The 26,346-nt window shown below is 39.9% G+C and overlaps 3 protein-coding genes, 1 long non-coding RNA gene and 1 other non-coding gene across 11 annotated transcripts; 1 reads left to right on the top strand and 4 right to left on the bottom strand.

Moving 5' to 3' along the window:
- Positions 1 to 806: 806 nt before the first annotated feature.
- Positions 807 to 9,144, bottom strand: LOC131322626 (uncharacterized). The gene is made up of 13 exons (XM_058354021.1): positions 7,684 to 9,144; positions 7,378 to 7,518; positions 6,963 to 7,165; positions 6,627 to 6,837; positions 6,264 to 6,498; positions 6,006 to 6,153; positions 5,601 to 5,897; positions 3,556 to 4,897; positions 2,865 to 3,118; positions 2,573 to 2,783; positions 1,876 to 2,113; positions 1,627 to 1,777; positions 807 to 1,494 (listed from the first exon to the last, which is right to left on the bottom strand). Exons 1-13 carry the CDS (start codon positions 8,993 to 8,995, stop codon positions 1,192 to 1,194), a joined length of 5,046 nt encoding a protein of 1,681 aa, XP_058210004.1. The 5' UTR covers positions 8,996 to 9,144; the 3' UTR covers positions 807 to 1,191.
- On the bottom strand, positions 2,390 to 2,497 carry LOC131324950 (small nucleolar RNA snoR100). The gene has a single exon (XR_009199531.1). It is a non-coding gene; the product is annotated as a small nucleolar RNA snoR100 (small nucleolar RNA).
- A 3,345-nt stretch (positions 9,145 to 12,489) lies between the features above and the next one.
- On the bottom strand, positions 12,490 to 15,871 carry LOC131323143 (G-type lectin S-receptor-like serine/threonine-protein kinase At4g27290). Of its 2 annotated transcripts, XM_058354806.1 has the most exons (6): positions 14,599 to 15,871; positions 13,926 to 14,176; positions 13,635 to 13,845; positions 13,264 to 13,501; positions 13,038 to 13,188; positions 12,490 to 12,944 (listed from the first exon to the last, which is right to left on the bottom strand). In XM_058354806.1, the coding sequence occupies exons 1-6, from the start codon at positions 15,869 to 15,871 to the stop codon at positions 12,660 to 12,662; spliced, it is 2,409 nt and encodes an 802-aa protein (XP_058210789.1). In that variant the 3' UTR covers positions 12,490 to 12,659. The 2 variants fall into 2 exon arrangements, with proteins under 2 accessions (XP_058210789.1, XP_058210790.1); XM_058354807.1 differs by lacking the exon at positions 12,490 to 12,944 and having other exon boundaries at positions 13,051 to 13,171.
- LOC131323149 (uncharacterized) lies at positions 13,879 to 22,147 on the top strand. The gene is made up of 3 exons (XR_009199091.1): positions 13,879 to 14,017; positions 15,118 to 16,054; positions 21,904 to 22,147. It is a non-coding gene; the product is annotated as an uncharacterized LOC131323149 (long non-coding RNA).
- On the bottom strand, positions 17,221 to 25,428 carry LOC131323142 (G-type lectin S-receptor-like serine/threonine-protein kinase At4g27290). 6 transcript variants are annotated; one of them, XM_058354799.1, is made up of 8 exons: positions 24,476 to 25,428; positions 23,247 to 23,605; positions 22,480 to 22,615; positions 22,146 to 22,299; positions 21,446 to 21,656; positions 21,032 to 21,269; positions 20,797 to 20,947; positions 17,225 to 17,726 (listed from the first exon to the last, which is right to left on the bottom strand). In XM_058354799.1, exons 1-8 carry the CDS (start codon positions 25,390 to 25,392, stop codon positions 17,421 to 17,423), a joined length of 2,472 nt encoding a protein of 823 aa, XP_058210782.1. In that variant the 5' UTR covers positions 25,393 to 25,428; the 3' UTR covers positions 17,225 to 17,420. The 6 variants fall into 6 exon arrangements, with proteins under 6 accessions (XP_058210788.1, XP_058210782.1, XP_058210783.1 ...); XM_058354800.1 differs by having other exon boundaries at positions 24,686 to 25,428; XM_058354803.1 differs by lacking the exon at positions 24,476 to 25,428 and adding an exon at positions 24,030 to 24,405 and having other exon boundaries at positions 17,226 to 17,726; positions 23,247 to 23,932.
- Between the last annotated feature and the right edge of the window lie 918 nt (positions 25,429 to 26,346).

Here is a 26,346-nt window from a genome sequence, read left to right as displayed (position 1 = left end):
GAAGCAGGTATGATCATTAACTCCATCACATAAACCCCTGCTTTTCGTGCTCTCTCTCTCTAATTATCTCCAAATTGGCGATTTAGATACATCCAACTAATTGACTAATTTGACAATCGATAGTACTGACCGTGAACAAAGGCGAGCAAGGCTTTTTGCCTCGGGCTTTCGAAAAACTTACGTGGCATTCCTTATTAAATAGAGATTAAATTCATTTCAAATGAGCTCATCAAAAAAGAAAGATTTTATTACACATTTGCCTCGAGCCCTAAAACTATGCATGCCATATTGAATTGATTGCTTGTGAAGCCCCAGTTGGCTCGCACTCTTACGAGTGATTATTCATTTGCTCCCGGGGCCTTCTCAGCCACACATTGGTGTGGAGGCCACACTTGGCGGTGGAGCCCATACCAATGTGGGGTGGAGAAGTCCATGGAGCACCGGGTGGTCCACGAGCAATCAATAATTTTTCCACTCTTAGATGGGAGGCAACACCAATCTCAGCAAGGGGCAAGGATTGGTTGTTTCTTTCCAATAAGGGGAATTTTTGTTAGAGTTGATATTGCCATTGGCTGGGCTGCTTGTATGCAAGCTTTGTGGATTTGAGTTGTTGGACTCTCTTGTTTGGTTGTCCACTTGCATGTAATTCAAATTGGTAGCTTGTCTTCTTTTCTGCATTGCGAAGTTGTTGGCATTTTGGTCCCAAAAGATTTTAGTCTTCTAGAGATCGACGTTCTTCTCTAAGATTAAAGTAGTTAGAACTATAAGGAACTAGTTAGCAATAGAAGCCTGATACGAGTTTGTCGTGAAATTTACACATGCTCGCATATAGAAAGGAGATGCATTTTTGTATGGTTCGGCTATCATATTGTACGTCCATGATAAGAGAAACAAAAGCACTATTCCAAATATAAAGAGTATAAGAGGAGATCACAAGCTACCCAAATCCGACACCACTACTCCTTCCTGATTCAACCATAAGTCAGCCTCTCAAGCAACACATTCTTCCTTGCTCGCACTTGGCGTCCCAGAGCACTCTAGTCATACAGGATTTCCTCTCTTGGGTTTTCACCTCTTACTTTAATGCATCCGTACACTCTGATTTTCACTGTTACACTAAGATGTACATCAGTTTACGCCTTTGAGATCGCATTTGGAACTTCCTCCCTTGGGGTGGATTGGATGGATCCTCTATCTAGCTTCCAGTATTGTTATGGTTGCTACATCAACTGTATGAAATTCACCAGTTCTTGACTCGCTATCTTTATCAGTGGAGCCGGTAAAGAAGCCAGGTTGTTTAGGCTGAGGCAACTTTGCTTCATCATTCCCCAACATAAATACTACAGTTGACATTGATGGCCTGTCTTCTAGGCGTTTCTGTACGCATAATAGGCCCACTTGAATACATCTCTGTACCTGGGATTTAACACATGAATCCTTGAAACATGTATCCATTAGTTCCAAAGATCTTTCTGCATTCCAAAGCAGCCATGCCTGAAGTGAATGCAAACCATGCAGTTTCAGTTTTCCTCTGTATCATACCTTTTGATGTACACACAAAAACACAAATATGTATGTATGTGTATATACATATATTTAAACAAGAGACAGGCCTACAGTCCTTACATGCCCGAGAAGGTTGTGGTGATGATCAGGATGGTGAAACCCTCTGTTCCTTTTACCATTCACTATCTCCAACAAAAGCACACCAAAACTGAATACATCAGATTTCACAGAAAATCGCCCATCAATTGCATACTCTGGAGACATATAGCCACTGCAAGAATTTTTCAATCATGAAGTCTTGAAGAATTCTTGAATCATGAAGTCTTGTGAATGACAAAAGATGATTTAATTTGAAGCAAATAAACTTACTATGTTCCGATGATTCTCTTTGTTTGTGCAAAAATTTGTTCACCATTGACTATTCGTGCTAATCCGAAGTCTGAAATTTTAGGAGTCAGGTCTCTATCTAGAAGAATATTGCTTACTTTTAGATCCCTATGGATCACTCGTAGTCTAGAATCTTGGTGGAGATAAAGAAGCCCCCGTGCAATTCCCAAAATTATGTCAAACCGATTCTGCCAGGCCAATAATACATTTCTGTTTGGATCTGCACATCATTTTCTACCTTCAGCAACTTTCAAGATTAGATTTGTTTTCTATCTTTTCTCTATGCAAAATCAAGTGGATGCCTAACTGAGATGCATGATATGTGTTGGTAAGCATATAGGCAAGCGATAGAAGTACAACAACAACAGCAGAACCCATTTAGTCCCCAATCATTGGGGGTATGGGCATGGGAGGATTGGAAACAAACCTAACCTTCGGCAATATGCACAAAGTGGCTGCTCACAGAATACCACTGAAACAATGGCCCCCTTATACCTATTTTACTGCAGAACCATGCCCCCAAATCAAAGCCAAATGCCATCAAAGAGGGCATGCCTAGATATCCAAATCAATTTATGTGCACATTACCATGCTTCCTTCATTGATAATCCAGAGCATCGGTATGCACATTACCAAGTGATAGAAGTAATCAGCAAATAAAGGACTTAGAGTCTCATACCATAAATAAAATAATCCAAGCTTTTGTTGCACATGTACTCATAGATTAACATCCTTTCTTCTCCCTCAATGCAGCATCCCAGAAGCCTGACAAGGTTCCGATGTTGAAGTTTGGCAATTGATGCAACTTCGTTCTTAAACTCTTCTAAACCTTGTCCTGAACTTTTCGACAGTCTTTTCACTGCTATTTCTTGGTCTGGGGACAATATTCCCTGTGGTTTACATACATGTTAGGGTGCCCAAGAAAGACTACCTGATCTATTGTTAGTCACAGAACTGAAATCCCGTTTTACCTTGTAAACAGGACCAAAGCCACCTTCTCCAATCAAATGTTTGTTCGAGAAGTTCCTTGTAGCAGCTGCAATCGTTGCCAGATCGAATAAAGGTAATTCCATTTTTTCTTTCTCTTCCTTTGCACCTCTTCTGTTTGTTTTTCTTTTCATAATTATGCACCCGCATACCAAGCCCAAGATTAGCATTGCTGAAGTGGCTGATAACAGTAAGATCTTCATAAGTCTTTTCTTCTTCTTTGAATTGTTGATCGATTCTGAAACAGAGAACATCAATAAGTCGTTTGTGTTTTCTAAATCTGTGTTTTATCTATTAGAGATGAATAACATAGATGGATCCTACTCCACTGAATCTGTTATAGATTCTTTGGTACTGAAATTCATATAACAGTAAGATCTTCATGAGTCTTTTCTTCTTCTTTGAATTGTTGATCGATTCTGGAACAGATAACATCAATAAGTCGTTTGTGTTTTCTAAATCTGTTTTTTTTTTACTCTTAGAGATGAATAACATAGATGGTTCCTACTCGACTGGATCTGTTATAGATTCTTTGGTACTGAAATTCAGGTCTTTGTGCATACTTGAAGGAGTTTCAACATTGTACAGGTGACCCAAGCTCGTGAGAGTTCTTTTGGAAAAGTTTAGAATCAAGTTCGAGAGATTAAACCTGGAGGATTACACTGATGCACTTACTCATTGCTGAAGCTGGCAAGCGTATGTGGATATCTTGCTTGCTACCTTCTTGGAAGAACTCCCTTGTATCAATCAGATCCCCAAGCCACATCAAACACCCACTGCCACCTTCACTTATGTTTGAATTGGCATATGCTATACAAGAGCAGTTCTTCAAGCACTCGTGCTCACATTCCTTGAGGCCCATTCCGGTGTTCAACTGAATCTCCAAGAGGTCGGGTAACTTGACATGTGCAACCTTCACAAACCCCTCTCCCTTCTGGCAATCTAACGGCACACTGCGTACACAACCGTTGGACCAATTAAGCACTTCCCATTCTTGTTGAGATTTTGGAGTGAACCCCTTCAAACACTCACAAGATGTACTTTTCATTGGGCAAAAACCATTAGGGCCACAGTGCCCATAATTGTCGCACAAGTCATTTGGAGCTGTGTACATGAGCTCCCAAGTATTGCTCTTTCCATTTAGAGAGTAGTGCTGAAGAAATCCTGACTGGCTCAGAAATGATCTTTTGATGAAAGAGTTGTTTGGTGGAAATAGAGAAATCAATTTGTTCTCGTTGAACTCCAATATGGGTTGATTAGCTGGATTGGTGACTCTGGGAAGACCGCTAAATCGAAGTCCGTTCCATGGCCCAGATCGATACTTTTTCGTTGATCCCATGTTGATTACCAATTGAGGCAACCCATGATTCTCAATTCCGTAAGTGAATTCTCCTAGAGATGGATCCTCGGCAGTTCTCCACGATGTCAAATGCTGATCTAGACCAGTGTTCAAGTTCTGTCCTAGCTTCATGCCTGGTAACCGGGTATCACCTAGGTAATCAAAACTCTGCCATAGGTACGTATTCGAATCTGGTTTGGCTGTATCGATAAGAAGAAAATTTCCTGAATCTAAGAGCTTTGCAAATGGTTTACTTCTTGCTACCACACTTGATGAGTTTGATGACCAGATAATGCTGTGGTTTCCATTGAAAAGAGCCAGTGTTTTGTTGCTACTGATAGTTAAGACTCCCTTTGAATCATTAATTGGGTTATTCCTATTTGCGACCCACACAACTGTTTCTGGGTTCTTTACGTACCATATTCCCAAGTACCTGCTTTTGGAGCTTCCGGGAGAGAAGAAGCCAAGCTCGAACTTTTGGCTTGTGGAAACTAAAGTTTCACCATCCCTGAGGGATTTGTTTGGACCTAAGGTATCGGCACCCATGGAGAATTTCAAGAAGGCTGAGGAGAATAAAAAAGCATGGAAAAGAGAGAGGAAAGCCTGGATCCAATTCATTGCAGTCTCAAGGTAAAAGGAGAGGGTTGTGTAGAATGCTAGACTAGATATTATGTAATACTAATTAATCTGTGACTGAGAAATGCTCTTGGCTAGTTGTTGAGGAAACTGCACGTAAAAGACCTTGTAAATCGGGTGCCATTCCCTTAATGCCCTCTTTTTACTTATTGGAAAAAAAAAAAAAAGACCTTGTAACCAGTCTTAAGCCTGCCCTCTCAGTCTTAAGCCTGCCCTCTCTAAGCCTATGGTTGATTGCGAAGTTATTGGCAGGACTATCGACTGAAGCCAAGTCAAACAAAACAGACACGAGTGGGGCAAGTCCTTTTTCATCTTTAAATTGGTTTTTTCATGGACTTTCAAAGTCGATGACCCGAAAACACTGCAGTTACTTGAACTTATGCCATGTTGAATTGTCTACTATTACAGAGTCCACTCATTTCCTAGCTGTGAGGATTAAGGATTGACTTGCATCATGTGCACTGCATTTGTCTTGCAAATGATGCACTTGTTGAAATCAAGCCCCTAATAGCCTAATACAGGACAACCAAGAAACTCGAGCTTAACTGGTGTCCGGATCATTAAAGGTCAATTGAGATGAGCTTGTTACGTAACAACCCATGTTTGAACATATTTTTTAAGTTTGTTTCTGTTTCGCACCAAGCTCCAACAATACACTCTCGACTTCATAAGCATATAGTGCATAAAAAAAAATCAACATTGACAGTAAAATGAATCGCCAAAGAAGTATGAACCATTATCGTGCTTCCAAAATTGAGATTGTCACATCATTCCCTGAACAAATTTCGGGGCGTTTGTGTGAAGTTGAATCTAGTACACTCCTATTGATTGAAAATGCAGGTTGTTTTGGAGAGGGTAGAAGGAAAAGTTCATTGCTGAGCATTGATACAACAACAGACATGGTAGGTCTATCTGCTGCACTTTCTTGAACACAAAGCAGCCCTATGTTTACATATCTCAGCAGCATATTTGTGGAAGATATATCTTCTAACATCGGATCTTTTAAGTCGAGTCCCCTGCCATTCTTCCACAAGTCCCATGCCTGTTTAAGTAATTTAATTCATTAGTACATCCCAATAACAAAGAAAGTAAACAAAGAGGTAAAAATGGAAAAGAACGTAAGAATTTGAATGGGATTGTGTTAGCTCACATATCCTAGAAGGTTAAGGGAGTCACTATCATGGAAGGCTGTGTTCCTTTTGCCGCTTAGAATCTCTAACAATAATACTCCAAAGCTGAAGACATCAGATTTGACTGAGAAGAGACCTTTAAAGGCATATTCCGGTGACATGTAGCCGCTGGATTTAAGTACAAAACAAATCATCTAAGGTAAATTTATGCAGAAATAAGCTGTTTGGGTGCAAAGGAATGGAAGTGTTTGATGTCAGACTATGTTAGTCTGACTTACTAAGTGCCAACGATTCTCTTTGTTGCTTGTAATCCGTTGCCACCGAATATTCTTGCCATCCCAAAATCGGATATTTTTGGGTTCATGTCCTTATCCAAGAGAATATTGCTAGCTTTCAAATCCCGGTGGATAATTCGTAACCTTGAATAATCATGAAGATAGAGAAGCCCTTGAGCAATTCCATCGATAATTCTAAGGCGGAGCTCCCAATTTAGTATCCCGTGCTTGATTGGATCTGTCTCAATTTACACAGAAAATTACAAATGGGACCATCAAGCTCGATCAAGTTTTGGACTATTCATAAACATACAACAATCACAATCATGTCTAATTAAATCTCTTGGGATATGTGGGAGTACAGACCGAAAAGGAAGAAATCCAAGCTTTTGTTGAGCATGTACTCATAGATCAAAATTTTTTCATCTCTGTCAATACAGCAGCCCAGTAGTCTCACAAGATTCTTGTGTTGAAGTTTTGCTATGAGCATTGTCTCATTTTGAAATTCCTCCAATCCTTGTCCAGATTTCCTAGAAAGCCTTTTCACAGCCACCTTATGTCCTCTTTGTAACTTTCCCTGTTATATAAAAGGCCTATGTTTCTTTATGATGTATGCAAAACTAACTGCAAATACTATTGCAAAGTAACATGCTAAGTTAAAGAAATGATCATCGGTGTTCAACACCTGTTGATAAATCTTACCTTGTAAACAGGTCCAAAACCACCCTCTCCGAGCTTATTTGCATCAGAGAAGTTATCAGTAGAAGCAGATACACTTTCGAAACTGAACCATGGTAAATCAACTTCCCTCTTTCTAGTATTTTGAATCGTACTGGCTTCAGTTATTGTGTTGTTTCCTGCTCCAATGCTTGTGCCAAGATCAAATGACAACAAGTCCTTCCCTGCTACGTTAAGTGTATACGGGTATGGATCATTGATGCATAACAAACACGTAGACTTGAACAAATGCAATGCTATATATGTGCCAAAGTAAACTTGTCTAGCAGACTCAGTCAACATACATGTTATACAAGCCAAAACCCTGAATCCTACAACAAACATGTAAACTTTATTTTGTTGAATTGCTTTAGATTTAGATCGCAAGACTGGAATTCACTATTCATACCGTTCTTTCGTAACTTTCTCCTCCAAATACAGTAAAAGAAGGCTGTAGTTAGCATGGTCATGGAAACTGCAAGTGCTGTGATGATCAATTTCCGCTCTATGTTTCTACCTTTTGGCGTGGAACTAACATATCCTGCAGTTTAATATTCAATTACTGCTTGTAAACTTATTAGGTTGACTTGTGCCATGGACTGTCCGAAGCAAGTTTTATATGTGGAGAAAATGGGAATTGAACGAGTAATAGTTGTCAGAAAAATTATCCTACTCAAATTGCCCATAAGTTCAATTTGATACATACCTCCTGATTCAGAGGATGCCGTCCTCACATAGATGTCTTGCCCGCCTCCTTCGATGAATTCTTTAATATCAATCAGGTAACCAAACCAAAGCAAGCAACCACTTCCTGCCTCGCGTATGTCCAGATTTGCATAAGCCATACAAGAGCAGTTTCCCAAGCACGTTCTCCGACATTCTTCAAGGCTCATCCTTCTGTCGAATGATGAGTTCCGTGTGTCGGGCAATTTGACCCTTGAATACTTGACAAACCCGTCTTCTCCTCCCTCCTGCTGGCAACTCAAAGGTGTCCTCCGAACACAACCATTTGACCAATCATGAAGTTTCCACTCTTTTGGATTCTTCGGCACAAATTTAACCAAACACCCACACACTGGGGAGTTATTTTTGTTGCAGATACCATACGGGCCACAGGACGCGTACCTGGCACAGCTAGCCTTTGGTACACTCCCAAAAGCGAGCCAACTGCGGGTTTGATCATAGCTTGCCCACAGCGTCATATATCCTTCATGACTCAACACGGCCCTCGAAACAACTGAGTTGTTGGTAACCTCGTAAGTGAAGTAAACCACCTCCGTATTCAAATCATAATTAAAGCTGACATCATAATAGAATCTGGAAATCGGGGCTGGGTTCTGAATTCCGCTAAACTTGAGACCATTCCATGGTCCAGACCCATACAAGTCAGTAGCACCATTCCTCAGAAACATTTGTGGGTATCCATGAGTATCAAGCACATATGTAAACACACCTTGACCTGGATCATCATCACTCTTCCACGAAGAAACGTACCATTCTTGACCGGTTAAAAAGTTCCTTCCAAGCTTCATCCCGGGTAAAAGCGTGTTCCCCGGATAATCGAAACTCTGCCACAAGAAATTCTCTGCTTTCTTTTCATCATCTGAATTTCTCACAACCATATTACCCGAATCGAAAAGTTGCGCAACCGGATCCTGTGCTGATCTCGAGGTTTTTGTAGACCATATCCATATGGTGTCATTAGTGCTATTTACAAGGACTAGAACTCCTGGACTCGTGAGCTTTAACACACCTGCTTTGTCAAAGAGTGGGGTTTCTCTATTGGCAACCCATACCACAGTCATAATTGGTAGTGTTTTCTTGTACCATATTCCCACGTACCGATTCGTAGAATTTCCTGGGCTGAAAAAACCCAGTTCGAAGATTCCACCTGATGAAACTATTGTCTCGCCATCTGCAAGTGACTTTGTTGTAGTTATGGTGTCGACACCATTGGAGGTAATTAAGATGGAAAATAATACAGACGATATGCAAAGTGTTATAACAAATCCTTCCATTGCTGGCTAAGGCTTCAGAAATTACTTGTGCTAACTTCTATCTGTTTTGAGAGTTTGAATCCTTCTTTACGATTGGTTAGGTGAGAGAATTTTTCAACAATGATGATTCATGAGTGATGACCCAAAAGCTAGAACCTTATTGTTGGATTGTCTACTATATGCTCCAAAAGAAAGAATAAAGAATTGTCTACTACTGATTTTTCTAAGGTGGTTCACATTCCACTCGTTTCCTAGCCACCACACGAATGCCGTTAAAATTGACAATCTATATGGACTTTTTCAGAAAGTAATGGACTACAAAGGTCAGATTCTTCGTACTGGAATTTTCATGTTTCCATGTTCTAGTACATTTTTGGTTGTTAGATCACATGAGAACTTTTATACTCGTAACAGACAGTTAGCTTGAAGCTTAATTCGATCAATACAAATGTAAGGATTGTATGTTAGTAATTCGTTTTGCTAATTTCTAGTCTATTTACCCATACAAACGTGATTGATAAAATCATGTGAATACATTTATCTAACCAACCTCATTTGTGTTTTTATTTTTGTTATTGTTTACCCAATAAAACATGTAAAACGAAGGAACAGTATTATCGAAAACTAAAACACTTTGATCCATTACTGATAAAGTTAGGGCCATTGATAAGGTATTACAACTATCTTTAAAATAAGACCAATGTCAAAATATGTTTGGATTATTTAAAAGATTAATATTCAAAATTTTGGAGGGAAGTGAGAGATAATTGAGTTTTGAGTGGGTGATTTGAAAATGAAGATAGACTTGGAAAATTCTGGTTGGAGATTGAATGAATTGCCACACTCTCCAAATTTAATACTTTTTAAATAAAGAATACTAGTAATATTTTGTCTTCAAAATGAAGAATTTGGAAAATTGGATTTGGAGATGCTCTCATGGAATCCACCGAAGTTTTGCCCATTTTTGTAAATTATTCAAATCAATTGCATTTTGCACCGTGTACTTTCACCCAAATTTCACTCTACACTCTTCACTCTCAATTATAGTATTCCATCCCCTACACTCGGATCAAATGTCATGTCTTCCCTTTTTCCTCTTTCTATTACCCCACATTAGCGAAATTACTGCATGATCAATACCTCCAGATAATTTTAAGGCCCCCAAGTACTTTTCTTTAATTGGAAGGCCCCTGAGTACTTATTCACCTCATTTTCTTAGTTGTAGGCTTGAAGCAGATTAAGAGGACCTCTAACTTCTCATTGATTTTATCCATGTCAACATGTCTCTGCAACTATAAAAAAAAAAGCTGGCAAGTGTATCACCCAAGTTCTTCCAAATGTTTGCAAAATCTTTCACATTTTAGGAGTCATGTTTCATGATTTTGTCATAATTGATCTAAGAAATAGCTCTAAATCACTCTACAATAATCTCATCTTCATTTCGTTCCGGACGAGGATTTTGGCTAGGGCTACAAACGAACCGAGTCAAATCGCATTTTGTATTGCTTGAGCACGGTCTGTCTTAAATTTGGTGAGCTCAAGTTGGCTCTTGCTTGAAGCGAGCTAATATAACTATGATAGTGCTCGAAGTCACCATTTGCAGCCCTAATTTTAGCGTCCTGAGGTGAGGCTGTTAAAAATAGAAAGCGAAGGATGCAAACAGAGGTTTACTTAAAAGTGAAGGGTTGGCAAGTACCATATAATTAAGGGAGCCACTATTCGCAGCCCCGTATTTTTTTCCTTAGCTCACTACATTTCGGTAAATAGTTGTTGAAAATCATACATAAAATCTTGGTAAATAGCTGTTGAAAACAAGATTATATTTCGGTACCTACATGTCGAAAATATGTTCAACCTTCGGTTAACATTTAACAACTGCTGAATACATATTTTCGGTAAATAGCTGTTGAAAAAAATATTATATTTCGGTAATTGTAATCTGAAAATGTATCTCAATTTCGGTAACTAACTGTCGAGTATAATTGAAAATTTTTAACGAGCTACGGGTGAAAATACGGGAGTACGAATAGCGGCCCCCATAATTAAAACCCCTCTCTCTCTCTCTCTCTCTCTCTCTCTCTAAAACCGTTTGTGGAGAAATTCATTTGAATCCCCATATGGGTCCAACAAATTGACGATAACCCACGTTTCGTACGACCAAGTTACTTGTGATTTGCCATTTCATCAGTTTGATTGGAGAATGAGATTTGAGTTTGATTTTGAGGTATTAACTGTTCATGCCATCTTGAATTTTTTTTTTTTTGGGGGTAATTACCATCTTGAATTGATTGCTTGTCAAGACCCAGTAGGCTCGTGCTATTGACATCCCTGTGCACTTTTAGGAGTGATTTTTCAGTGCTCCAGGCCTTCTCCACCACACATTGGTGTGGGCGCTACACACCAATGAGTCTGGAGGACCAGGTAGTCCAGGAGCAATTAATAAATTTTCCACTCTTACATGGGAGGTGATGCCTATCTCGGCAAGGGGAAGGATTGATGGTTTCATTCCAGTAAGGGGATTTTTTTTGTTGAGTTGATGTTGTCATTGGCTGGGCTGCTTGTATGCAAATGATAGTTGCGCCCCCTAATTTGTACTTTTTATGTCCGTTTAGTGTGTTATTTGGTGTTTGATACTCATTTTCCCTGTTTTAAGATGCACAGAGCAATTGGATGACATTCGGCGTTAAATCAAAGTTAAAAATGTCATGATTGAGTGTAAAGATGGCATGTCTGCATTGATCAATGGAAAGTTCAAAAGAAGAGGGTGATCAAATGGTTATTTGAGTGGGAAATAAGCTTCTCCCTGGTGATCATACAGTTATTCGATGTTGCTCATTTCATCAAGCAAGGGAAATCAAGGTTCAAATGCTGAGAAAAACCGAGGCATGATTGATGGCTCTTTACAGTTTCCTCAGTAAAGTTAACATACACCGCTTGAGAAATACATACAAGTGTACACTATACGAAAGAAATCATATATATTTGGCAAATATTATTCTCTGGATGCTTTAGTTGTCCATCTCAGTCGTTCTATCACTTTGAGCTCTTTTTGTTTATTGTCTTGTTAATTGGACGATAACATGTGAAAATTACTGTAGTACGCAATGGGTGTTGTCCGATTGTAGAGTGAGCTTTTAGTTTGATTGCCTGTCTAATCCCCATTAGGGCTCTCCTAGCTGCGCACCTACACATTCTCTTTACTGGCAGCCAGGTCAATGGTTAACCTCTTCTAGAGGCAATGGTTGATTATCTCTTCCATTATGGGGACTACACTATTTGGAGTTCTTTTCTATATTGATTTTCGGTGGTTGTTCTGTTAGCCGACCCCAATTGATTGGGACAGAAGGCTCGGTTTGGTTTCGTTTGGTGGTTGTTCTGTTAGTGGACATGATTAGAATTGATAGTTTTGTCTTCTTTGAGTAGTCCTCTTGAGACTTCCTACAATAGTCTTGGATTAACGAGTTGGAATAACAGGGGACTTCCAGTACATTATACAACTATTGAGCTTGAAAATTGTAATTTATTTGGCTCGACAATAATTTCCGACTATCCACTTCGACAAAAATGTGAAAGCTAGTATAGCCTACTTGGCAGACCCCTGTACAAGATGTCTTTTAGGTTGATGAGATTGATTGTATCTGTCGTGCGTGGTCTTTGACACTGTAAGGGTGGATTGGATGAATCGTTATCTAGCTTCAAGTGTTGTTATGCTTGCTGCATCATTTGTATATGATTCATCAATGGAGCTTCTTTCAATGAAGAAACCCGGTTCTTTAGGCATAGGCAACACTCCACCCTCATTTCCCAACATGAATACTACAGTTGACATTGCCGGCCTGTCTTCTGGGAGTTTCTGAATGCACAATAGGCCCACTTGAATGCATCTCTGTACTTCAGATTCAACACATGAATCCTTCAAACATGTATCCATTAGTTCCAAAGACTTGTCTTCATTCCATAGCAGCCATGCCTAAAGTAATTGCAAACCATTTGGTCTTATTTTTCTAGGTTGTGATATGTAATTCGTGTTTGTTTGCACAGAGAGAGAGAGAGAGGTACTTACATGCCCTAGAAGGCTGTGGTGGTGATCAGGATGAATAAAACCTCTGTTCCTTTTACCACTCACTATTTCGAGCAAAAGAACACCCAAGCTGAATACGTCGGATTTCACAGAGAACTTTCCATCAATTGCATACTCTGGAGACATATAGCCACTGCAAGAATTTGTCAGCCACAAGATCTTTTGAATGACAGGAAAAATGTTTGACTTTACAATAAGTAAAACGTACTATGTTCCAATGATTCTTTTTGTTTTTGCAGATATTTGTTCTCCTGCAAAAATTCGTGCTAATCCAAAGTCAGAAATTTTAGGTAGCAGATCGCCGTCTAGTAAAATATTGCTTGCTTTGAGATCCCTGTGTATTATTTTTAACTTCGAATCTTGGTGGAGATAGAGAAGTCCCCTTGCAATCCCCATGATAATGTCAAACCGCTTTTGCCAAGCCAATAATGCCTTTCTGTTGTGATCTGTATATCATTTACCCTTCGTAAATTTCAAGATTAGATACATCTTCCTTCTCTTTTCTATTCAACATTATGTAGAAGATCAATCAATATGCAGGTGAGCTAATCAAGAAATAAAGAGTTTAAGGGCTCATACCATAAATAAAATAATCCAAGCTTTTGTTGCTCATATACTCGTAGATTAACATCGTTTCTTCTCCTTGAATGCAGCATCCCAGAAGCGCGACGAGGTTCCTGTGTTGAAGTATTGCAATTGAGGCAACTTCGTTCTTAAACTCTTCTAGACCTTGACCGGAACTTTTTGAGAGTCTTTTCACGGCAATTTCTTGTCCCATCGACAACTTTCCCTGCAGTATAAGGCGCAGAACAAATATGATATGGTCTACACTTAGCAACTGCCACTGGACAAAAAAAAATCCCTTTTTACCTTGTAAACAGGACCAAAGCCACCTTCTCCAACCATATTTTCCTGCGAGAAGTTTCTAGTGGCAGCAGAAATAGTTGCCAAATCAAACACAGGTAATTCCAAGTTTTCTTTCTCTCCTTTTAGACTTCTCTTTTTGTTCATCTTGATGATTATGCACCCACATACGAAGCAGAAGGTAAGTGTTCCTGAAGTGGCTGATAGCAGTAAGATCTTCAGAAGTCTTTTCTTCTTCTTCTTTGGGTAAAGTGATTCTGAAAAGGGGGCATCAAGAAATTTTCAGTGCTTGCTAAATTATATTTTGTTTCTCGACAACTACATATTTGGGTCTTGCTCGTCAAGATATATAACAGTTGTGATGGCTGTGGTCATACGTAAATAATTTCACCATTTTATATGTGTCTAAGTTCCTACCAGTTCTATTTTTGCTGTTGAAAGTTAAGGATCTAGTGGCAACTGTGAACGTTCCATCCTACTCGACTGGATATGATACTCTACATCTTGGTTTACCACAATGTTCAGGTTTTTTTCAGCTGAAGTAGGGAAGAAGCTATATTTTCTTGTGGAATAACCTTTTTCGTAACACCTTTTTCGTACAAATAAACGTATTTTCTGCTGACCACTAAAAGTGTTGTTCTTTGATTGTTATTTTTTTAAGAGTGTGAGATACTATTACCCGGCAAGCGGATGTAGATATCTTGCTCACTATCATCTTGTGGGACGAACTCTCTGGTATCAATCAGATCCCCAAACCACATCAAACAACCATTTCCCCTTCCACTGACATTTGAATTGGCATAAGCTATGCAAGAACAGTCCCTCAAGCATTTCTCCTTGCATTCCCTGAGGCTCATAGTAGTGTTCAGCTGAAACTGATCCAAGAGGTCAGGCAACTTAACACGTGCAACCTTCACAAACCCTTCTCCTTTCTGGCACTTCAACGGCACACTCCTCACACACCCTTTGGACCAGTTAAGCATTTCCCATTCTAGTTGGGATTTTGGACTGAAACCCTTCAAACACTCGCATATCGGTGCTTTGCTGGTTCTGCAAATACCATTAGGTCCACACTGCCCATAACTGTCGCACAAATCAGCTGGTGCCGTAAACATGAGATCCCAACTGCCGCTCTTTTCATTCAGTACATAGCGTTGGAGATACCCTGACTGGCTTAGTGTTGATCTTTTTATGACAGAGTTGAATGGTTCATAGAAAGAGATCAATTCAGTGTTGTTAAATTCCATTACAGGTTTAAAAGCCGGATTGTTGCCTGCTTGATGGCCACTGAATCGAAGTCCATTCCATGGTCCGGATCGGTACTTTTTGGTTGATCCCATGGTGATAACCAATTGAGGCAACCCATTATTTTCAATTCTGTAAGTGAAATCTCCTGGAGATGGGTCATCGGCGGCTTTCCATGATGTCATATGCTGATCTAGACCTGTGTTAGTATTTGCTCCAAGCTTCATGCCTGGTAACCGGGTATCACACATGGAATCAAAGCTCTGCCATAGGACAGAATATGTTTTTGTTCTCTCAATGAGTTCAAGATTTCCAGAATCTAAGAGCTGAGCGATTGGAGTGATTTCTTCTGCTGACGCTCTTGTTGAGTTTGATGACCAGATGATGCTCTGAGTTCCATTTCGAAGGATCAATCCTCCATCACTACTGATAGCTAGGATTCCTTGTACATCTATCATTGGGTTGTTTCTATTTGCAACCCAAACAACTGTATCTGGGGTTCTAACATACCATATTCCCAAGTACCTGTTTTTTGAGCTTCCGGGAGAGAAGAAGCCGAGCTCAAACTTTTGGCCGGGTGAAACTAAAGTTTCACCATCCCTCAGGGATTGGCTTGAACTTAAGGTATCGGCTGCAATGGAAAATTTGAGGAGGGTTGAGGAAAAAAATAAAGCATGGAAGAAGGTGAGGAAAGCCTGTCTCTCCATTGCATTCTCAAGGCAAAAGGAGAGACTTGTGTAGAAGGGTAGTCTGATGATATTATGATGGGGGTGTATTTGGGAGCATCAAGGTCTTGGTGAAGAAAAAGATGTTATGTTAGCCAACATTGACTGGAAGCTACACTTGAGGTGGAAAACACAACGCAGGCCAAAAGTCTTCAAGCCGCAAAGGTAATTCCATTTTTTTTTTCATGTTTCGTATGTGTTCGCATACAGGCCTATCCGTCATTATCTTCTTCTAACCTATGCTCTTTATTCTGGAAGGTATTGACAATCAAGTTTTTTTTTTGTGGACAGATGTTCTATAGGTTTTGACAGTGTGATTTGAGTTGCTAATAACTAGAATGTGATTTGTAAATTTTGTTTGACTAAGTATTTTTTTTTGGGGGGAAAAGGGAAAATTACCAAGCCCAAAAAACCTCAAGGAGATAGCCTTGAGCACATGAAAACCATCATAAAAACAAGACTCACTCCAAGACAAACAAGACCAGCAGACTAAACCCAAATGCAACCGCCAAGCAAAACAGACTGATACACATCAAATACAGAGAGCTAGGCCAAGAATTTTGAAGGAAGTTAAAAATCTCCGAGGAAACCGAAAAACCTGATTTAGTAAGATGGGAATAAGGAGTTTCCGAACGAATCTGCGTGCTTTGTCTTCTAATCGTTGTAAGTATGTTCAAATGTGACCATGTACAAATCACGTCGATATTTATATCTTGTTTGAAATGATATACGTAGAGAGAGAGAGAGAGAGAGAGAGAGAGAGAGGTTTGATATAGAGAAAGTTAGAATAGATAAAGGAAATTGACCGAACAAATAGGCCTAGATCTATGCCCCTTAATGAAATATCTGATTTCCAATAATGTGTCGTGGAAAATATTTTGACCCATTCAAATCTAGTAATTCGCAAGGATGTTTTTGAGTTTAAAAAGATCGAAAGACTAAATAATAATTTGAACGTTAAAGTCTTAATCTTGTACAAGCATCTCTATGTGATGAGAGAAGTGGAGGTTAGCGGGCCCAAACTGGCCTGAGCTGATCTACAGAGTCCTTTAGTTATGAAGGATGGGCCATCAAACCAGCCCAAGCCTTCACCTCAAGAGAATGGTAAAAAGGGCCACAGAAAAGGGGAAGGATTTAACAGGCCTATGACAGGTAAGGGTAAGTAGGCCCCCTTGGCATGTTATCTGATAGTATAATTTACACAGTGGAGTATTATTTGAAAAGAAAAGGTGAAACATAAAGCTATAGGGAAATACAAGTGTAGACTGTGCAAAAGAAATGATTTACATGATTTCAGTAGGCTTAGTTACATATTGACTTCACATGATTTCAGTAGGCTTTGTTACAAAACAGACTGTTGAAAGAAGGAAAAATACTGGCTTAATTACAAGATGACGCCAACAGTAGAGAGGAAGCGGAAAAGACGGGCTTTCCTTGATGTGGTTCAGTGAGCCAGGGATGCACCCCTCAAGGTGGAGTCACCACTCTAAGCAATTCCTCATCCGAGGGGGTCTGCTTTTGCTTCGCCCTTCTATCGAGCTTCTATCTCACTAATGGCGCCTTCATTACCTGAAAATGCTGCATTCTTGCTTTCTAGTGAATCTGCTTCCAGCGGACTCGTTTCTGTGAAAAAGGCAGGTTGTTTAGGCCGAGGCAGTGCGCCCTCGCTGCCTAATATCACCACTACAGTCGACATGTTAGGCCGATCTTCCTGACTTTGTTGTACGCACAACAATCCAACATGGATCGATCTTAACACTTCACATGCACACCATGATTCCCTTACTAATGCATCAACCAATTCCAAGGACCTTCCTTCTATATAGAGTTTCCATGCCTAATCAAAATTGTTGCTCGTCAGTATATATGTATGTATTAAGTTGACCAAAAAGAAGTGGAGAGAATACTCACATGGGTGTGGCTGTGTGAGTGTTCTTTTCAGTGTTGGTTTTTGTGAGTTTAGTATTCTCGTTTTAAGTTTAGGGTCTGTTTGTTTTAATGTAAAATATTTTACAATCTAAAATGTTTTCCATGTAAAATGTTTTTTCAAAAAACAAACTTTAAACTTTTATTTTCCTATGTTTGGTTGGCATATGAAGGCACTTTTCAAAAAACAACAAAATAGTCAATCCACACACAAAATAAAAATTATATATATACGGCAGTCAGGACCATCAGGACCTCCCCTTTCCCAATCTAATTTCGATGATCCGAGCCGCTCAACGTAATCGGAACGTAATTTTAAGGGTACTCTCAAGAAATTGGCAAAAAAATGACCGGGAAGGGCTTGAATTGAGCAATTTTTTATTGAACCGTTCAATAAAAAACTATTGGGATGAAGCTCTTTCTGATCATTTTTTTGGCCAATTTCTCGCAAGTACCCTTAAAATCACATTCTGATCATATTGAGCGGCTCGGATCATCGCAATTCGATTGGGAAAGGGGAGGTCCTGACCGTAAGACCGTAAGAGGTCTGACTGTGTGGGCACACGCCCCAAAATTTGCAATTTTGTTGTTAAAATCGGGTGCGCGAAAGGGCGGCGAAACGCTTCGATTCAGAGTCGCCACTCGGGTTGTAGCGGTGAAGCACCCAAGGAACCGAACTTGAAACGCTTGCTACGTTGTTTGATTTTAAAGAGGCATAGACTGGTCCGTCGTCACCTTCAATATCTAAGGTTCGAGAGCCAGGTTACAAGAGGGGAAGGGTTTTATGGCACCCCTCTCGCCCAATCCGAAGATCGGTCTCTACTCAGGCATTTTGTAAAACGTTTGCATTTTTCTCTCATTAATCATTTCTTTAGCCAATTAGGGCGGAGGAACAGTTGAAGGGGATTAAAAAAAATTGTAACAAATTGCATTTTATATGACAAGATGACGTATATGATTTATCGAGGCAATTAGTATAGATTGAGAACAAACACTCCTATAAGCATTTTAGACAGACTGGAATACACTGATCCGGAAGTGTCATGCGCAGGATGAAGCCTGTATGCACCAGTCATGCCACTGCATACATGCTTGACTTGCGCACGCCACTCCTTTACTGGCGTACTCCAGTAAGCCTGAACTCACAATTCTTGTCATCAACCCTCTGGGCTCTGGAAAAGACCAGTGCTCATCCAGGACAAACCACGCAGTTATATAACAAGGTTTATACAGATACAAGCAGCAGAAATAGATCTAGAGAAATGAAACGAATAGAACACCCCATAAGCAGTGTGGGAAACAAATAAAGGCAGGGTTTAGCTGATATGCAAGGGCCAGCCACTAGACCTTGACATAATTGTCGTATGCCAGTCACGAGGAACCGTACGTCAGTTTCATCATTTGTCCAATGCTTGGTTTTACATCATCTGGGCTCTGGAATATGACCAGAAGGATCCCAGAGGCCTACCAAAGCAGAAGAAACAGATAACCACTACACAATCCTAGAATACATAAAGCTGTAAACTGGTTATTAGCATGCAGTAAGGTGTCAATATGAAAAGAAAGGCATAAAATGGATGATCAACGATCCCTACGCCAGTATTGTACGTACTACCATAACTGGCATACGGTTCATTTCTATTGGCGTGCGCCACTGACCACCACACACGATCTTTGAAACCTTGCTAATTTTAGGGCCAGGACTGGTATTGATTACCAGCCTTGACCCTGCCAACCCCCTCATGGGTCAGAACAGAAGGCAACAAAAGTTGGTATACTTTTGGTTTAGAGATTGATGATGTGTTTTGAACTTGAAGTTTGAGGAATGGATGATGAGTGATAAGAATACAAAGAGAGTATGGAGAAGCTTTCTTGTTTAATCTTTCAAGCAATGGAAAGAGTGAAAACAAGAGAGCAAAGGAAGAGAAGAGAGGAAATGACTTAGAGCTTTTATGGTGAATAACTCTTGTGAACCCCCTTACATATAAATGCAAAGGGGGTATTTATAGCCAAAGAGGGACTGAGAGAGGGTAGTAACCAGATGGGTTAAGAGCTGGTTTGGTTAGGAGAGGAAGTCTTCATGCATTAAATGCATGGGACTTGGCTTGAAAGGGTTTGTGGGAGAGAAGGGGACATCTCTGCACGTTGGCAATCATCAGAGGACTATTCATCGTACTGGGGTGGCCGCAAAAGTCTGGTGCACGTGGTTGAATAGTGATGTTTGACAGGCTTTAATCGGCGTACGCCATCTAAGTACCTCCATGCGCCAGTGGCAACTGAGTCAACGATCGATGACTGACACATAGCAGTTTACTAGCACATGCCATAACGGTACTAGCGTAAGCCAGTAAGGTTTTGCTGAGGCCATTTGGCTTGAAGGGTTTGAAAGAGTTGCGACGATGATTTGAATTAGGCTCGAAACGCTCAAAGCTGGAACACACCAACAATCTCGAGACGTTCTTGACCTAAATCATCATTGGAGAATCAAAGACTATAGGTAAACTAATCTGGACAATCCAGAATAGGGTGTCTACAGACTGACACACACACACACACAACATATATATATATATATATATATATATATATATATATATATATATATATATATATAGAGAGAGAGAGAGAGAGAGAGAGAGAGAGAGAGAGAGAGAGAGAGAGAGAGAGAGAGAGAGAGAGAGAGAGAGAGAGAACACGTCACTGATGGTACTGAAATGGTGGAAGTTACAACTTACAAGTGTAACACCTCCAGTTGGGGGATGAAATAGTTGGGGATCGGGGGAAGTCCATCCACCCCCACAGCGTAAAAAAACTTACCAACTTTTTGAGAGGAAATCATTTTCACCCGGATCATGGAAAATATTTTAACGCTGAAAATCTTTTCCAACCTTTTGTCAAACCAAACGAAGGAAAATAAGTTAAATATTTTACATCCAAACAAACAAAGCCTTAAGGTTCATAGATCGTTAAGCGAGACTTACATGCCCAAGAAGGTTGAGGTCATGATCTGGATGATGAAAGCTTCTGTTCCTCTTCCCGCTTAGTATTTCTAGTACAAGTACCCCAAAGCTAAACACATCGGATTTCATAGAGTAGACACCATGAACTGCGTACTCTGGGGAAATGTAACCGCTGAAGGAACCAACAATGACATGTAAACAGTTTACAAGAAAAACGGAAGGGAAGTTCGTTTGTAAAATTTGTAAACGTACTTACTGCGTCCCAACCACTTTCTTTGTATTTGCTTCAGTTTCACTTCCTCTGAAACATCTTGCGAGGCCAAAGTCCGAAATTTTTGGGTTCATCTCATTGTCCAGCAAGACATTTTCAGCTTTCAAATCTCTGTGAATAATTCTCAATCTGGAATCCTGATGGAGATAAAGAAATCCCCGTGCAATCCCAATGATGATGTTGAAGCGGTTTGGCCAATCTAACAACATGCTTCGCTTCTCATCTGCCAAATTTCTTCTTTAAAAAATTATTGATTGTTGTTACTCCTAGATGAACATTGGAAGGAGACAAACTGAACAATGGAAGAATTCATGCAGTATACCTTCCATTCACATTTAGGATAACTAAGATTTCTGAAGTGCTGAAACTAAAAATACAAGGGTTCTAAAAGAGACAAACCGAAAATGAAGCAGTCCAAGCTTTTGTTAAACATGTACTCGTAGACCAACATCTTCTCTTCAAGTTGGATGCAACATCCTAGAATTTTCACCAGATTTCGGTGTTGCAGTTTGGCAATATAATTAACTTCGTTCTTGAATTCATCTATACCTTGTCTAGAATCCTTCGAAAGTCTCTTCACAGCTATTTCTTGCCCTTCCATCAGTATTCCCTGAAAATGATAGTTTTTTACTAAATAGATCGGCAAAGTAGTCCTGTGACAAATTTGCATTGCTGTTCGTATGCATGCAGACAAGAACTAGGTGCTAGAGATTATCTTTCAGCTATGTATTGGTAATTTATTTTCCTGCTTCAGTTGTAAGACGACATTGCTATAGTTAGAGTTCTTTCCTTATACACCCTATGATGGGAAGTGGGTGTCCTCATACATAAGGAAACAAACCTTTCTCCGTGTGCAGGTTCAAAGGTCTACTAGAGATGAAACCCACACTTAAGTAACTCTTGGGTCACTAACTTCTGCATCAATGGTATGTCAATGCACTCTTGTAATTTCCCTTGTATATTGTACTAATACTGTATACAGTGAAAATCATGGTAGTTCTAAGAGTATAATATACTTTCCCTCAGTGTAACCAATATTTAATCTGGATAATGTTGTTTACTTCTCAAGGTTAAACTTAAATAGAAACTGTAATTTTACCTTGTACACTGATCCAAATCCACCCTCTCCAAGCTTATTATGTTCAGAAAAGTTATTGGTGGCCTTAGAGATCGTAGCCAAGTCAAAGAGTGGTAACTCTAGTTCTTCCTTCTGTCTCCCTCTTGTGTATTTGTGGCCTCTACTGGGCCTTCTTCTGGCTGCATACAAGGGCAATGAAGAGGGAAACATTTATCTATCTGAAATGTACTAAAAATTTTACAACTGCCCTTCTTGTTTTCTACTCTCATTGCAATAGTTTTGTTTGGAAACAAACGAGTCAGTGGCCAAAATTAAATGGTAGTAAAGACGCTTGGAAAAAAAAAAAAAAGAAGACTTGCCTGTCAGCCTTTGTTTCCTCTTGCACATCCACAGGATCAGAGATAGACCAAGAAATAGCAAACCCCCAGTTACTACAGAGGCAGCTATGGCTAGTTTTTCCTTTTTCTTTGCGGTGGAGCCAGCATTGGTATCTTTATAAACATGCAAGTAACCCCATTAAAAGTGAAAAAAAAATATTTGATAACAAGCAAGAGAAATTCCTAATTAATTATAGCACCCCAAAGAAACAAAAATTTAACTTGATATGGCGAAAACAAAGACGTCAAAAAACATAAGGAGAAGAAGAAAGAGACACAAAAGCCTTACTGCCTTAGCTACTTGTGCTTTTTTCCAAGACTGGCAAAAGTACAAGGAGAAGAAGAAATCCCTCTGTACTCTATAGGTTATGAACAAAACCATGAAAGCAGGATTACATGAAAGGATTGTTAATGATTCACAAGGGTACTTTAGAACATGCTTTGGTACGGTTATCTATTCTCATAGATAGTGCGCGGTATTAAGAATCTAAGACTGTTTTAAGCTTTGTCAATCATTAGTCTTTGCTTCAGGCACCATCAAAGCTTAGTACAGATGCCTCGCATATCAAATTTTCTCTTTCTGAAAATTGTTTTCACATGTCCCAAAGCATTTACAATGAAATCTAGAAAAGACGCGGTCATGCATCAAGGAAAATGGAGAAAATTTTTGGAAAAGAGAAACCCAATGTCTCATCGTAGGTCTAAGTGTGGTTTAATTAATTGCATGCGGTAGTTAGTTACATACCTGATTCTGAAGCAGCCATCCGAATGTAAAGATCTTGCCCATTTTCATGGTACTCCCGTATATCAATCAGATCACCAAACCAGAGCAAGCACCCACTTCCTCCTCCTCTGATATCTAAACTCGTATAAGCAGTGCAATTGCACTTCTCCAAACACACCCTCTGGCATTCGTCTAGGCTCATGGTTACATTGAACCAGGAACCCTTTGTGTCTGGCAATTTCACCCCACTATACCGCACAAACCCATCTCCCAAGCAGTCCAATTGCACCCTTCGAACGCACCCTTGGGACCAATCGGCCTTGTCCCAGTCTTGTGGAAAATTCGGCACAAACCCATTCAAGCACCAGCATGGAGGTGACCTATTTTGGGGACATTAGAGCCATATTAACCTTTCACATTCAAACAATTTGGAAGAGAATTTGTTCAGAAACATACAACTCCTACATTTACACCTTAGTGATATCAGGACTATGTTTAGATGCGGTGTTTGGGTATTATCTGATTTCTTACTTATGAGTTGTGTCAGAAGCATATGATGTCTTATCGGCTAAAGGAGCTCCTATCCAGCGGGTTTCCTGACAAGAACCTTGATGGACCTCGATAAAAACACCACCTAGGGGACGATTGTAATCTAAAGAGTCAGGACGGGTGTAAAGCAGTTTCTCAAGACGGACTGAAGTCATAACCTGATCGTAATCTCACTGAAAGCATAGTGGCAGGCTCACAACTATCAGACCCATCACCACAGTTGGTAACATATGACATACTTATTGTCATCATAACCTGATCGTAATCTTACTGAAAGCATAGTGGCAGGCTCACAACTATTAGACCCATCACCGCAGTCGGTAACATATGACATACTTATTGTCATAAAACAACATATAACATAGCATACTACATATAACATAGCATATAAACGTGGTCACCATAACAAGATTACTCTCTACTGAACATTCTTGCTTACCAGGTGGTTCAAACCCTGCCAACCACACCTCCTCAGTTTGTGTCCTGAGGTGTTTTCAAATGCCCCACAAAAACAAGATATGTGCCAATTGAAAATAAGTAATTTACACCCATTTCAAATACCCAATTCTCTAAATCTAAGTTATCTGACGTTCTTAAAATAGGAGAGGAAGTTTGATATTGTGTTATCTCTATGTGCATGAGCTCAATGTAAGAAAATAATAGGTCCCAAACCAATCAAAAACACGTTTAGTTTTTTTAACCTGTTAATATTACAGCTACCGTACACCCCGCACAGTGCATAGTTGTCGCAATTATCTGTTTGAGCCGATGAGTATAAGACCCAACCCCGGGTCCGGTCCACCCAAGTGAACCGCTGGATCAACCCACTCGGGTTCAAAACCAACCTCGTCACGATGGAAACATTCACCAGCTCAAAGTAATAGTACACCTCCTCCTGGTTAAAAACGAACCCGAATGTGTAAACCGGATTGGGTACCAGCATATTAAAACCGCTGAACCGAAGCCCATTCCACGGCCCAGACCGAAACTGCACCGTATCCCCACTCCTCAATATCAATTCTGGGTACACCCTCAGGTCAAGCCGGTACGTGAAATTACCTGGAGCCGGGTCATCTGTGCTCCTCCACGATGTTAGGTACCGGTCGAGACCGGATTTCAAATTCCTCCCGAATTTCATCCCTGCTAGGAGATTATCCGTGGGAAAATCGAAACTTTCCCATGAGAAATTTTCCGGGTTAGTGTCATTTCCTTCTCTCACCACGAGATTTCCGTTGTCTAGTAATTGGGCAACCGGATTCTGAACCGGTCGTGATACATTCGACGACCAAATTATACTCCCACTGCTGTTAACAAGTTGGAGATTGCCTTCTTGGGTTAGTTGTAAAATGCCAAGTGAATTAGTTAGTGGGATTTCTCTATTGGCGACCCAAACAACTGTTCTGGTGGAGATTTTCTTGTACCATATTCCTAAGTACCAGTGGTAAGGCTTGCCGCTGGGAGTGAAGAACCTGAGCTCGGTGTTGCCGCCGGCGGAAACTACAGTGTCGTATACTCCGGTGGTTTGAGTTGGGGTGATGGTGTCCGTTGGAGTGGTGGGGGGAATTGAGGTTGAAAAGATTGTGCAGCAGAGGAAAAGTGGTATAGCAAAGCCGCCCATTGATGTGTTTCAAACATTTCTTTGGTTGATTTTATAATTTAAATGCATGGAGCTGACTTCTTGTATCTTTCTTGGCAATTGGTTTGGTTAAATTCCAAGAAGTACACGAAAGGCAAGTAATCGAAATAAACTTGAGATGGAAAACACAACGCTGGCCAAAAGTCTTCAAGCCGCGAAAGGTAATTCCATTTTTTTCTCATGTTTTGTGTGGAGATGATAAGCTTGAGAGGACGAGGAAAGCGACCCCTCTTAAATGCCAAAACTACGCGCAACCGAGTCAAGAGAGAAACAGCAGAAAACTACGCGCGCCGTCCAAGAGAGGTCTTTCACTTTTTAATCTTCTTCCATTATTTACTTCACAGTTCACATGCCTTTTGCTTTTGGCTCTGTTTGGAACTTGTGAAAATGAAAGGAAATGAAAGGAAAATAAAAGAGAGAGAAAATGTAAAGAAAGTGAATTCTTTTCTCTTGTTTGATTGTAGAAAGAAAATGAAAAGAAACTAGGAAGAAAATGGTTTTCTCTTGTTTGGCTTTAAGAGGAAAATGGAAAGAAAATGGTTTTCTCTTGTTCAAATTAGGCACTTTTTTTCATTTTCCTCAGCCGTATACTCCAGACTCCAGAGCTTTCCTTTCTTTTTCCTTTCTATTTTCTTTTCCTTTCCCTTGTATAGGAACCAAACAACTCCTAAGGAAAATTTTTTATTTTCCTTTCTTTTCTTCCACTTTCCATAGGTTCCAAACAGGCCCTTGTTTCTTTCTAATATTTCTTCCCTTGGTTTTTCTTTTAACGTTTAGTAGTCATTTGTTTTCCGATTAGTCAATTCTTTGAGCCTCCGATAACACTTGCACACTATTATGTGTAATGGAATCCGGGAATCTTGTAGGGTGCTCCCTACAGGGGATGCATTATTTATTAACTCAAACGAGGCCGTATTAAAATTTGGCACTCACTGG

This window comes from Rhododendron vialii, chromosome 4a (genome assembly GCF_030253575.1).
Source record: "Rhododendron vialii isolate Sample 1 chromosome 4a, ASM3025357v1".
In the NCBI taxonomy this organism is placed as follows: Eukaryota; Viridiplantae; Streptophyta; class Magnoliopsida; order Ericales; family Ericaceae; genus Rhododendron; species Rhododendron vialii.
This window is presented reverse-complemented; position numbering and strand designations above follow the sequence as displayed.